The sequence below is a fragment of the Garra rufa genome, chromosome 8 (assembly GCF_049309525.1).
Source record: "Garra rufa chromosome 8, GarRuf1.0, whole genome shotgun sequence".
NCBI classification, from domain to species: Eukaryota; Metazoa; Chordata; class Actinopteri; order Cypriniformes; family Cyprinidae; genus Garra; species Garra rufa.
Window position 1 is genome coordinate 14228493 of NC_133368.1, and position 13009 is coordinate 14241501.

General features: G+C 35.1%; 2 protein-coding genes across 2 annotated transcripts; both read left to right on the top strand.

Moving 5' to 3' along the window:
* The first annotated feature begins 366 nt into the window (after window positions 1-366).
* On the top strand, window positions 367-7925 carry dbi (diazepam binding inhibitor (GABA receptor modulator, acyl-CoA binding protein)). Its single transcript, XM_073845529.1, has 4 exons — window positions 367-473; window positions 7131-7248; window positions 7335-7397; window positions 7488-7925. Exons 1-4 carry the CDS (start codon window positions 465-467, stop codon window positions 7559-7561), a joined length of 264 nt encoding a protein of 87 aa, XP_073701630.1. The 5' UTR covers window positions 367-464; the 3' UTR covers window positions 7562-7925.
* A 1767-nt stretch (window positions 7926-9692) lies between these two features.
* tmem37 (transmembrane protein 37) lies at window positions 9693-11843 on the top strand. The gene is made up of 2 exons (XM_073846290.1): window positions 9693-9908; window positions 10940-11843. Exons 1-2 carry the CDS (start codon window positions 9888-9890, stop codon window positions 11537-11539), a joined length of 621 nt encoding a protein of 206 aa, XP_073702391.1. The 5' UTR covers window positions 9693-9887; the 3' UTR covers window positions 11540-11843.
* The last annotated feature ends 1166 nt before the right edge of the window (window positions 11844-13009 follow it).

Here is a 13009-nt window from a genome sequence, read left to right on the forward strand (position 1 = left end):
CGAGGTGTAGCCTATGTAAACTTTTGACTTCAACTGTATTTTAGTAATATTTGTCAATTGGTTTTAACAATACATTACAAACATTAACAATAGGCCACCTTATCAAACTAAAAGAATCAGTTGTTTGTCAAAATCCCTAAATGTAAACTGCCACTGATAAAAATCATAAGACACGTCAGTGTTAAAAACTTCTGTTGCAATGAGTACCTTCTGTTTGAATAAAGGGCATCTCTATATTTGCTCAGTACTCTCAATCTGGCATCCTTGGCGTGACCCTGTGGCCTAGTTAAAAGAACCTACAATTTCGTGAATTTGATTGGACAGCTTCCTCAGTACATGCTCCAGCAGCCAATAGAATACAAATGGGCGTGACAGCTGACAGTACAGCAATCGTCGGAGTGTCCCGCTGCCATCACAACGGGGTTTCAAGCACATCATTTTAACAGACTGAAGCATCTGTAACCATGTCTGAGGTCAGTATGAACAAACACGACGCTTTTGTTTGACACGAGAGTATTTGAGAGTAACGTTAATTACAACGTAAAACGCACGGCGCTGTTTGTACCAGCGCAAGAGAATTGCTTAGCATTTCGAATGTCTTAAAGCTTAATAGTGATTTACTTTGATCAAAAGAGGTAAAAAGTCAACTATACGGTACTGTAACGTTAGTAAATGACACTGGAGGGCATACTATGCATGTAGACCTCAAGACAGCGCCATGTCTAACTTTGCGTGGGTGTGGCGTGAATGTAAAGTACATTATAATATAGAGCTAACGTAACGTTACTGAACGGGCTTTGTGTTCCGTTTGCGCTATTTCTTAATCGTTGGTTGCACTAACATTACATGTACGCTTTGCGTTGCGTTTTTAAGACAGTATTTATGAATGGTTGCCCAAAAAGCTTAGTATGATGCCTTAACGCAACGCAAAGGCGAGATGTTGATGGCAGTCACCATTCATTTTTAATTTAAGCAATAAAAAGTAAAAGGTGATATTCTGCATACCACCTAATTATGTTGTTTGCACTAAAGAATACTGACAGAAAATACATTTTGAGGTGAACTATTGCTTCAAAGTAGCGTTCTGTTCAGTTCCGTTACTGAAGCGCCTTCAAGACTCATTCATTGCTCAACAGCAGGACGTTTTGGGAAGTTATTGAATTAACTAAAATGTTTTTAATTCGACGTTCTTATGCGTTTATTTATTTTATGAGTAGATTTATTTTAGTATTAGAGTATGACTGCAAAAAAAAAAAACGTCGCTGGAAATATTAGCTGTTTAACGTTTATTTTTCCAGTTAAAGGTGTGAGAAAGTGGTCTCTGGCGAGCCTCTATTTAGTCTTTATGCACTGAAATCTGATAACACGTTGCCATGATAAGACTGAGGTTTACTCGAGCACGTTGTGGTTACTGTAACAGGAAGGTGGACTAACAGAAATTGTGTCGATAATGAGGAGACTTGATGCGCGTGTCACGTAATTAGGTCAGAGAACCACTGGCATAGTAAAGAGTGTGAGAGAGAGGGATGGAGTTTGACCAGCCTGATTAGAGATCTGCTGAAACCCTTTTTGATTGTATGCTGGCCATTGTGCATGGTTATATAATCAGTTCATGTCACCTGCCAGCACTATGGAGCAAGACCAAGAATGTAAAATGGCCATGACCAAAACCTTTTCAGCCTTTTTTGTAAGGAATGAGAGAATGAGAGCTGAATGCGTATAGATGGTGAGGGTTTTACTTACCCTTCCTAATCTGCTTTTTGTATGCAGTGCAGAGCAGAGACTAAAATTAATGGTGCATGGGTGGAAATATTCAAGTGATAATATTCTGTTTAATATTAAAGGAACACTCCACTTTTTTTTGGAAATGGGATCATTCTCCAACTCCCCCTGAGTTAATAAGTTGAGTTTTACCGTTTTGAAATCCATTCGGCTGTTTTCCTGTTCTGGCGATATCACTTTTATCATAGCTTAGCATAGATCATTGAATCCTATTAGACCAATAGCATCGCGTTCAAAAATCACCAATGAATTTCGGTATTTGTCCTATTTAAAACTTGACTCTTCTGCAGTTATATCGTGTACTAATACCAGCGGAAAATGTAAAAATGCGATTTTCTAGGCCGATAAGATTAGGAACTACACTTCCATTCCGGTGTAATAGTCAAGGAAGTTTGCTGCCCTAATATGGATACAGCAGGCGCAGTAATATCACACAGCGCCTGAAATTAGTTCCCAGCTAGGTAACTTCCAATGAGGAACGCTCCCTGTGCATGCAGTTGGTCACGTTGTAATGCATGGTATTACTGCTCCTGCTTCGGCCATGTTATGGCAGCAAACTTCCTTGACTATTACGCCGGAATGGGAGTGTAGTTCCTAATCTTATCAGCCTAGAAAATCGCATCTTTACATTTTCCGCCGGTCTTAGTACACGATATAACTACAGAAGAGTCCAGTTTTAAATAGGACAAATACCGAAACTCGTTGGTCATTTCTGGAGGCGATGCTATTGGTCTAATAGGATTCAATGTCCTATGCTAAGCTATGCTAAAAGTGATATCGCCAGAACAGGAGAACAGCTGAATGGATTTCAAAACGGTAAAAATCAACTTATTGACTCGGTTGGAGTTGGAGAATGAGCCTATTTCAAAAAAAAGTGGAGTGTTCCTTTAAGGCTTTCACATCAAGAACAACAACTAAACGAGAACTTGTTAGGACATTTTGATAATTGTCAGTTTAAAACCTTTTTTTTTTTTAATGAATGAAAGAATGAATGAATGAATGTCCAAAACATTTACAGCCAATAAAAAAACCATCCAGTTAGAATCAAAATCCTTTAAAGTGGCAGATGACAAAACTGCAGCAAATGCATAGGATAAACAGAACATTATTGTTAGACTCAAAAGATCCTTGAAGAGTCAGAAATTTTCGTATGCGCTTTTTTTGTATTTGTCAAAATGTGTCACACACAGAATGTCACAAAGCTCTGAATTGTCAAAACACCTCTCAAAATGCTTGCTACAGATACAAATAATGCTGAAAATTTAACCAGATCCAAGTTTTTAATGGTGAATGAAAGTTTTAGAGGAAGTTTATAAACATTATTGACACATCGTGAGGTCAGATTTATTTTTTAAGGCACAAAAAATTTGGATGAGAAGTTCATTATGTAATGCCACAAAAAAAGCCAGACTAAATTATGCCTGCTCTGATCCACCTTAGACATCTTTACAGTGCTAAGGCTGCTTTGTGTCTGCCCAAAATTTAGCATGAAGATGCAATGCTGTATAAAAGCTATATAGTTTTAATTGCTAAGTAAATGCATTCATGCCACCTCTGAGGAGCACTGAACAGTCTGTGCTACCAGTCAAAAGTTTTTGAACGTTACCGTTTTTAATGTTTTTAAAGAAGTCTTTTCTGCTCACTAAGCCTGCATTTATTTGATTCAAAGTAGAGCAAAAACAGTAAAATTATGAAATATTTTTACTATTTAAAATAACTGTTTTCTACTTGAATGTATTTTAAAATGTAATTTATTCCTGTGATTTCAAAGCTGAATGTTTAGCATCATTACTCCAGTCACATGATCCTTCAGAAATCATTCTAATATTCAGAGTTTTGCAGAAAGTTCAGAAGAACAGCATTTATCTGAAATATCGATATTTATCTTTATCATCACTTTTGATTCATTTAAAGCATCTTTGCTAAATAAAAATGTATTCATTTCTAGAATGTCTTTTGAATGGTTCTAGTGTATAACGTTACAAAAATGTACTCAACTGTTTTAAATATTGATAATAATAAAACAATAATGAATGTTTCTTAAACAGCAAATCAGCATATTAGAATGATTTCTGAAGGATCACATGACACTGAAGACTGAAGTAATGATGGTGAAAATGTAGCTTTGTTTACAGTAATAAATTGCATTTTAAAATATATTCAAATAGAAAACAGTTATTTTAAATAATACAAATATTTCAAAATTGTACTGTTTTTGCTGTAATTTGAATCAAATAAATGCAGGCTTGGTGAGCAAGAGAATTATACTGTTCAAAAACTTTTGACTCGTAGTGTATATTCAACTTCAGAAGCGCTTCTGCGCAACCTTTTCAGTGCAAATTTCATATATATGAAATATCTTTATGCCACCTCTGAGCAACATTAACCTATATTCATCTTTAGAAGTGCTTCTGTGCCATCTTTGCTATAAATATATCATTATAGCCATCTTTATAGTTATAGTTCTTGGTTTGAACTGGCCTTTAGTCTTGCAGTTATATGACTATCACAAAGTATCAAATGAATGTCTCACGAATTGCTCGTTAAAGGCAAAACAAATCTACACCACCGCAATAGAATCAATAGCAGCACAGCAACATCAGCAACCTGGTCTCATGACGAAAACGTACCAGTGGGAACATTTTCACGGGTAGCGAAATACGCACCAATAAGTACATACCACTGCAGTTTTCAACAGAAATGTCTACTGAGTGGCGCTAAAAGAGTGTTCACAGAGTGAAACAGATAAACGTAAATATGGTACATTTTATGTGAAGTTGGCTTTGTACGTCACCGCAGATCTGACTTGAAATATCCATTGAGTGGCGCTATAACTATAATGCTCTGTGACATTGCTCCATCTGCACTACACCTAAACCTACCCGATAGTATGAACAAAAGTATATGTGATTGAAACTCAATCGCAAGCATGCCGTTTTAGCTTGTTTTTCGATTTCTCATCTTTCAGCTCTTTCATTATGAATCATGTTTTTCACGGGATTTGTACCCAAGGATTCTGCATCCTAAGTCCAATTCCGTGCCGGCTGATATGGAGCTGTAATCATAACTGTGTATGAAACCGATTACATGATGGACATTTCTGTTGGAAACTGTTATGTACCTATTTTTACGTAATGAATCGTTAAAAACACTCACTGTCTGATGAATTCTTCCCTGAATGAACTCACTCACTGAACTGCAAATTAGCATAGCTATTTGTAGGGCTGAGCGATTCTTTCAATTTTTTAGATTAATTCGAATTTACGTTTCAAGACGATTTAATTTTTTATTAAATCGAGGTATCGCGATTTTTTAATAAAAAAAAATTATATATATATATATATATATATATATATATATATATATATATGTGTGTATTCAGAACGGAAAACAACGCGTTCTGGTAAAATAACGCGAGTCACTAAGGGGACATGATTAGCTGCTTGCTAGCAAGTTAGCCTGTTACATTACAGTACATACAATTTCACTTACCACATAAACAGAGTAGAGACATGATTGAAGGGCAAAAAGAAACTACTACGTGCGACTATGAAAAAATATTTAGGAGCACCATGTGCGACTGACCCGACCAGCATATTTGTATTTGCGCTGAGTGGAGCTTCGAAGGTTTCTATGTGTTTTGCACGTTGACTAATGTACCTCAAGTGTAGAGAGAGTGTAAATAAGAGACTGAATGGCAGTAGCTTCGTTTATCATAATAGAGCTTTGTGAGATTGCGAACTTAGATGAGTGACAGCTTTTAGTCATTTTTAAGGGAGTTTGTAAACGAGATATTGATTTATTACAACAGTTAAATAAACAAGAAGTTATTATTAAGTGACTTACATTGTCTGACTATAACACTATTGCCTGATTTTGCTCTATTTCGTCGTTAAAAGTAATCTGAAACAAGTCACATTTGAGCCGCTTTGCATCTCCACTCAAACACAGCGGTGTTTCGTTTATGAATGAACGTGCGTTTTTAAACGAATCTAGTGAAATGATTCAATTTCCCATTCATAAAGAGTCACTTGCTTTATTCTTGAATGAACCATCCGTTCAAACGAATCAAATGAATGAAATGATTCAGTAATTAAATCTGTGTCTTACCACCACCTGCTGGCAGATCGTTTCAGTTTTTTAAATCATTTAATATTTCTGTGTTCAAAATTGTATATTTTTGTATAGGATATAAGTGCAAGAGAAAAGCATGGCAATATATATTTTCCTCCCATCTCATATTTATTTGTCTTACAAACATTTACTGTGTCTGGTATGATAAGAATGGGGCCTGGTGGAAAGCGATCACTGATGCAGTTGCAATGTATATTGCAAAATATATGGTGCCCATATATATTGTGGAAAAGCTGGGGTTTCTTTACATGCTAAAAGAAGTAGGGGGGGGGGGAACGATTTAAATCGTAAATCGGATTTTTTGTGAAAAAATCGTTGATTATTTTTAGGCCATATCGCCCAGCCCTAGCTATCTGTGATACCTTACCTCTCACTTAATCTTAATCAGTATGCATTTGGGTCAGTGACAAAAAGGGGTTGGCAAGATGAGAAATTCAACAATCTTTTAAAAGCATGTATCAGGTATTTTAAAACATGCACTGCGTGTTTATGTTGATTTTATGTCATTAAAAACGACATATGCACCATTTTTTTTTTTTTTTACAAAAGTTAAGACTGAATGTACATGAAAATGTCAAATGGTCTAACCGCCAAAGAATGAGAAATATTAAATATTGTATCCTCCTAGATGGCATGTACGCTTACTTATTGAAATAAATACTTCATTTTAAAACATCACAAGAAAATAGATTATAGAGTTATCTCTAAATGTAAATTTTAAAGCGTTTTTGCAATATTTGTGGAGACATATGCTGAAAACACCTGTTTTCTAAATAATCTTTGACAAATTATGTAAAAACAAAAAACAAAAAAAAACATACTAAACTGGATTATTATATTTTATTCCACACTAATTTTCCTGTATATAATTGTTTTTATGAAAAATACTGGTTACGCCAATTGACAAACCAGATACACCACCTGACCATGTTGCTTCTACAGCCAAAAGCCATTGTTTGTTGAAGAAATTGACATTGAAAATCAAGCATATGACTGTCAACAAATTCAGCTGAATTGCTTTTTTTTTTTTGCAATGCTAAAAAAAATCTGGCAACATGAAATGATCATAGTGATAAACAGTGAACTCATGTCTCATATTGTAATTACAGTTAAGAAACAATATCTGACAAGAAATCAGGGTGATGAACAGTGAACTCGTGTCTTGTAGTGTAATTTTAATTTGTCTGTCAGCTCACATTGTTGGTTTTCCACAGGCTGAGTTTCAGAAAGCAGCGGAGGAGGTCAAACAGCTGAAAGCGAAACCATCGGACGCTGAGATGCTGGAAATTTACAGTCTGTACAAACAGGCCACTGTAGGAGATGTTAACACAGGTGAGCTTTTCTTTTTCAAAATGAAAGTGAATACATGTGGCTAATAAATTGCAGCTCTTTAAAAAAAAAAAGTGTTGTTTTTTCAGCTCGACCGGGCATGTTAGATTTCACTGGCAAGGCCAAATGGGACGCCTGGGATGCCAAGAAAGGTCTGTTTCTCCTCCTTACCAGCAGGGGGCAGTGAAATATCATTTTAAGTTTGTTTTTTCAGCAACTTAGAAAGCTCTTGCTCTTTTCAGGAATGAGTATGGAGGATGCTACAAAAGCATACATCGCTAAGGTAGAGGAGCTGAAGGGAAAATACGGAATCTAATAGACGGAACCCATCGTGGCCAGCCTGCCTTGACCTGTACTGTTCTCCCATAAAACGCCTTAAGGCCTCCAGTGTGTACACCCCCCACGAGGGTGTAATGGTTACGCTGTTGGATACAGACTGTGTTCTGTGTGAGAGAATAGGCACATTCCTCGCAGGCCAAGAGCAACCATGTAGTGAAAAGCCCTAATGAATTCAAATTTATGCAATGCCATAAAATCACTTTTTCAGAAACCATATTTGCATTGTTTTCTTACAAACACTGACTGAGAAAAATGTTGGATTTCCTTTAAAAACTTTGATGGTTTTTTTAAGACCCTGTGAAAGATTTTGATTTAAAAAATAAACGATTCAAAAAATCAAATGCATTGAGTGTTGAATTAAATTATTGGAGTGCATTTCACTTGGATGTAAACATGAACGAATCAATAAGCAATCAATTTTTCACCATTTCTGTCCCACCTAATGTCTTCTCTTCAGTCTGGAAAGAGCTCAAAGTCTTTTCGCTATGGACTGTGAATTGCATAATTATGTTTTGGGTCACAGTCACCAAAAAGGGACTTTGGCCAGTCAATAATTATGATAATCAGCAGATAAATAGCAATTTGCAGTAAAGAGTGAAAAGAAGCATTCTTAGCAATACAGTATGCAGAGTTTAATGCCTACCCTTAGTAATAACTACATGCTTGATACCAACAACAGATTATTTCACTAATTACTTAATAAACATTCTAGATATACTATTAGTGACTATTCACTAAACGATTAATCACATCCAAAATAAGTTTTTGTTTAAATAATATGTGTGTGTGTGTGTGTGTGTGTGTGTGTGTATTTATTATGTTAAATATGTGTGTATATTATTATATTAAAAATATTTATATATCAATTACATGAATATAAATATATACATGTAAATATTTTCAAAATAGGTGTGTGTTTATATACACAATAAATATACACAGTATACACATATGTAAACAAAAACTTATTTTGGATGCGATTAATCGTTTGACAGCACTTAATAAGAATTAAAAACAAATTAATATAAATAACTTAAAAATATTAAAAAAACTATAATATTTAAATATTTAAATTTAAATAATATTTAAATATTTAAATAACTTAAAAAACGCAATATACACGCATATATTATGTAAACAACTTAATTGCGATTAATGTTTTGACAGAACTAATTTATTTATTTAATAGTAAGAATTAGCCATTTTACTATAGTGCCAAGATAAAAACGGAAATTTATATAAATATTAACTTAATTATTTTGTTAAAATTAGGGCTGCAAAACGATTAATTGCAATTAATCGAATTCAAAATAAAAGTTTATGTTTATTTTCTTTGTGTACTGTGTATATTTTTTATATTATATTTATATAAATACACATATATAAAGGAACAAAATATTCGATTTTCATATAAAATATGTATATATATAAATTGTATGCAAATATACACATGTATCTGCTGTGCGTGTGTATATATATGTGTGTGTGTGTGTGTGTGTGTGTGTGTGTGTGTGTGTGTGTGTGTTCCTATATAGGCTACTGAAAAAGTTTATAATCGGATCAAAACCCTACAAAACAAAAAATTATAATGGGATTCTATAGTGTTATTATTAAAAATATGAGTGTCCTATATCCTTAAATATTTCCACTACATTGTATTTTCTGTCGGTGATTGACATTAAAAAGTTGGAAAACATCCAACACTAATTCCTGATGCACATTTTTATAGCCAGCAATTTAAGTAAACACACAATTTTATGCCTATTTTTTTCTTTTCCAAGCACACATTATACATGACATTTGGCTCAAACTTTGGCTTTACAGTACTTTATTATTATTATGTTTTTATTTGTTTGTTTGTTTTTAAATATCAACATATCAAAATAGCTAATGTCTCGTTTACTCTTTCATTAGTTTTGTAATAAATAATAAATCTACGTTTTATTAATGGATTTGAAAATCTGGGACAAGGAGTTTTGTTACCTTCATATAGCAAACTTATATTAGTCGTCATAAAAAAATCCCCTTGGACAAACTGGCGAAATCTTTACAGAACCTCTAGCGTAATATCTGACTGCTAGTTACCGAAAACCTCCGTGACCGGAAAACAAACTCGAAGCGTCCGTGATCTGCGTGTCTAAAGGAGCAAGACGGGACGGGCGGGTTTGAAGATTGAAGTAGGCTACTTCTGCTGATCGAAGTCAGTTAATGTTACACTAAAATTATACTGTACTTTCGACTGGAGTTGACTTGGCTGCTTCGTCTCGCTTCTTCTGGTCTGTGAGCTCTAATTCACGTTGAAAATGACGGCAATAAAAATGAGGGTAATGTCTTTTAAATATATGTTTATTTATAATGTTTAGAGTGAAATCATATTCATTTACTTGAGGTGAAAGGTCGAGATATGCTGCCTATTAAATAGCGTAAGCTCGATAGCGCTGAGACTTTGACAAGAAGTAAACAACAAAATGAAAGGGTTGACATGGTTGTGAGAAGGGGAATAGTTTGTTATTTGCAGAAATGCCTTAATTTTAATATCCTATTTTCATTATTCATAGTTAAAAGTTAAACAGATTTAAAACACTTGTGTTGTTACCTGAATGATTTGTTCTGCTGTTCTTCAGAAAAACCTTCAGGTGCCACAAATTCTTTGGTTTTCCTGCATTTTTGCATTTGAACCCTTTCCAACAATGATCCATCTTTTCACGCTGATAACAACTGAGGGACTCGTATGCAACTATTACAGAAGGTTCAAACACTCACTGATGCTCCAGAAGGAAAAACTATGCATTAAGAGCCAGGGGGTGAAAACTTTTGAACAGAATGAAGATGTGTACATTTTTCTTATTTGGCCTAAATATCATATTTTTCCATTTTGTACTGTCCTTCAGAGGCTACAGAAGATACTTACATGTTTCCTAAATGACAAAATAAGTTAAATTTACCCTGATCTTCAAATTCCAAAAGTTTTCACCCCCAGCTCTTAATGCATTGTTTTTCCTTCTGGAGCATCAGTGAGCGTTTGAACCTTCTGTAATAGTTGCGTTTGAGTCCCTCGGTTGTCCTCAGTGTTAAAAAGATCCAGGAGAACCAGGTCATTTTTATAAATGTAACTATTATTATCTTTTGTGGACTATTTTATCTGAAATATCTTCTTCAGATCAGTACTAAATAAACAATAACATGCATTTTGTATGTTCCTCTTTTATTCAAGATGTTTTTATTCAGTTTTGAGTTCAGAAAGTTCGCAGCAGCGGTCTAGCAGTTTTTATTTTTCAGAAAGGGCAAAACATTAGTGCTTGCATCATGTTGATATGTGTATCAGATCTTTTCTGATAACTCTGTTTCTTTCCAGATTGGTGCTGTTTCACGTGAGAAGTCCACTCCTCTTTTTCTAGACTTGTTTTGCCGCAGTCTTATTATCCTGTGCACATTTCTGTCTGTCATCCTCTCGTCTATTGCCGTGTGTGATGGTCACTGGCTGCTGGCTGGTCGACGTATGTTCGGCCTGTGGTATTTCTGCTCACTGGAGGAGGAGCAGGGCTCCCAGAGTTTTAAAGCATCCTCAAACTGCACTAGACATCTGGAGGAGGCAGGGGTGGATGGTCTGGGTGTGGGCTTGGCGGTGTGTCGTTCTGTGATTACGTTGGCTGTGGTCAGTGCCATATTCGGACTGGAGTTGCTGGTAATGTCCCAGGCCAGCGAAGGAAGGGACTCCAGTCAACGGTGGACCCTCGGGGCACGGCTGGTGCTTCTGGCGGGAGTGATGGCTGCTGGAGGGGTCGCCACTTTTGTACTCCTGTTAGGGGCATTTGCAACGCTACTTGGGTTTACTCTCACCTTCTGGTGCCAGTTCACTGCTACGTTCCTGTTCTTCCTAAGTGGAATGGCAGCACAGCACATCCAGAATATTGAACCGCTGCTGCCCTTTAGTGGACATCTTGAGAAAGTGTAGATAAGGCTGGCAATACAATAAACTCTTTAAAACTTGGAGAAGCTGCTGTTGTGTATCTGCATTATTTTGGATCAGTACTGAGAAGTGATTTTGAAAGTTTGTAAATACTAAGGAACGTCCCAAAAAAGGCCCAATGTTAATATGAAGAAAGTTTCTGTTCTGTTTTACCTGTCAAAATTCAACCTGTGTTGTTTTGTGTAGTGGGGTTGAAGGAATATCTGTAAACCTAATATAAAGAAAACATCCTGGCAGAAAACTACTGCAGGCCTGGTGTGGAAATAAATGTTTTACTAGTTTGTTTTTAGTTGTATTTGATTTATTTTTCAATCATTAATATTGCTTTCACAGCAGATTGTTTCATTGTATCATATTGTTTGTCATTCATTTTTATTTTTATTTCTTGTAATAATAATAATGATGAGCAGCAGTTGACAACTGACTCCAATTTCATCTGTGAACCGGGGTTGGAAATTAACAAGGGCTTGTGGCAAAAAATGCCATGAAAATGAATTCAAGACAAAGGGGCAAAAAATGCCCCTGCACAATTATACGATGTATTACGGCTGTCACACTTAAAATGAAATGTGAAAATGAATAAAAAGCGCCAATTTGCGGAATTACATTTAGTTTCGCTTACACCACATCAGATTGCTTTTATGTGCTGTTTTGTGCAGCATAGAGCCTTATAACCAATCAAACGCATTTCTGTCGAACTTAGGAATGTTTTGGCCAATCAGAGGTGCTTAGATTAGTCAGCTAGAATGTGACAGGTCCAAAACTAAACAAAAACGCTTTATATCATTTTCTATATTGATATTAATAATCATTATTACAATATAAAGAGCAATAATGAGCTATGAGCTTCTGTTTTTACATGTATAATTTACATACAATTGTAAACAGTCTATTGTTATTGACAACAGTTTAAATATTTAGTATTTCACATTAAAGACAACATAGGATGGCCTTCATGAATGTAAAATAAATTCCAGGAGGCAAATATTGCTCCATAATGGAAAAGTTCCATTTCTGACCCGGCTGTGAACAAACAATGAATCTTTACAGTTAGTCTTAACAGTTTATTTAATAAAGAAGTCTCTCTTTTACATCAATAAACAGACTGTTTTACAGTATTTTTAATACTTTCTTAACATGAGGGATCAGTTTTCTTTCTTAAAATGGGACTATACATGAGGAAGCAGTTCATTTAATAACAAGATTTTTCTTTTCTTTTCACAACTCACAATATTTCACAGGACAATACAGGAATATTAGGTGTTCAAGGCATTATCTCAAAATGTACACATAGATAATAGGGGATGAAAAATTACATTAAAAGGGTCAAGTTATGGCTTCCAGTGTCGCTTATAGACACCAGTAATTTTTGATTTTTCACCTCCCAAAGCTCTCTATTATGGTGCCAAGTTTCTTTAAAGGGTGTGTTTACACTTGCTAAATTTGGTTTGGTTA

Coding starts and splice junctions, on each gene's coding strand:
- dbi (XM_073845529.1), top strand. Junction 7,249..7,334: donor TGTAGGAGATGTTAACACAG/GTGAGCTTTTCT, acceptor TTGTTTTTTCAG/CTCGACCGGGCATGTTAGAT. Junction 7,398..7,487: donor CGCCTGGGATGCCAAGAAAG/GTCTGTTTCTCC, acceptor TGCTCTTTTCAG/GAATGAGTATGGAGGATGCT.
- tmem37 (XM_073846290.1), top strand. CDS start 9,888: ATGACGGCAATAAAAATGAGG. Junction 9,909..10,939: donor TGACGGCAATAAAAATGAGG/GTAATGTCTTTT, acceptor GTTTCTTTCCAG/ATTGGTGCTGTTTCACGTGA.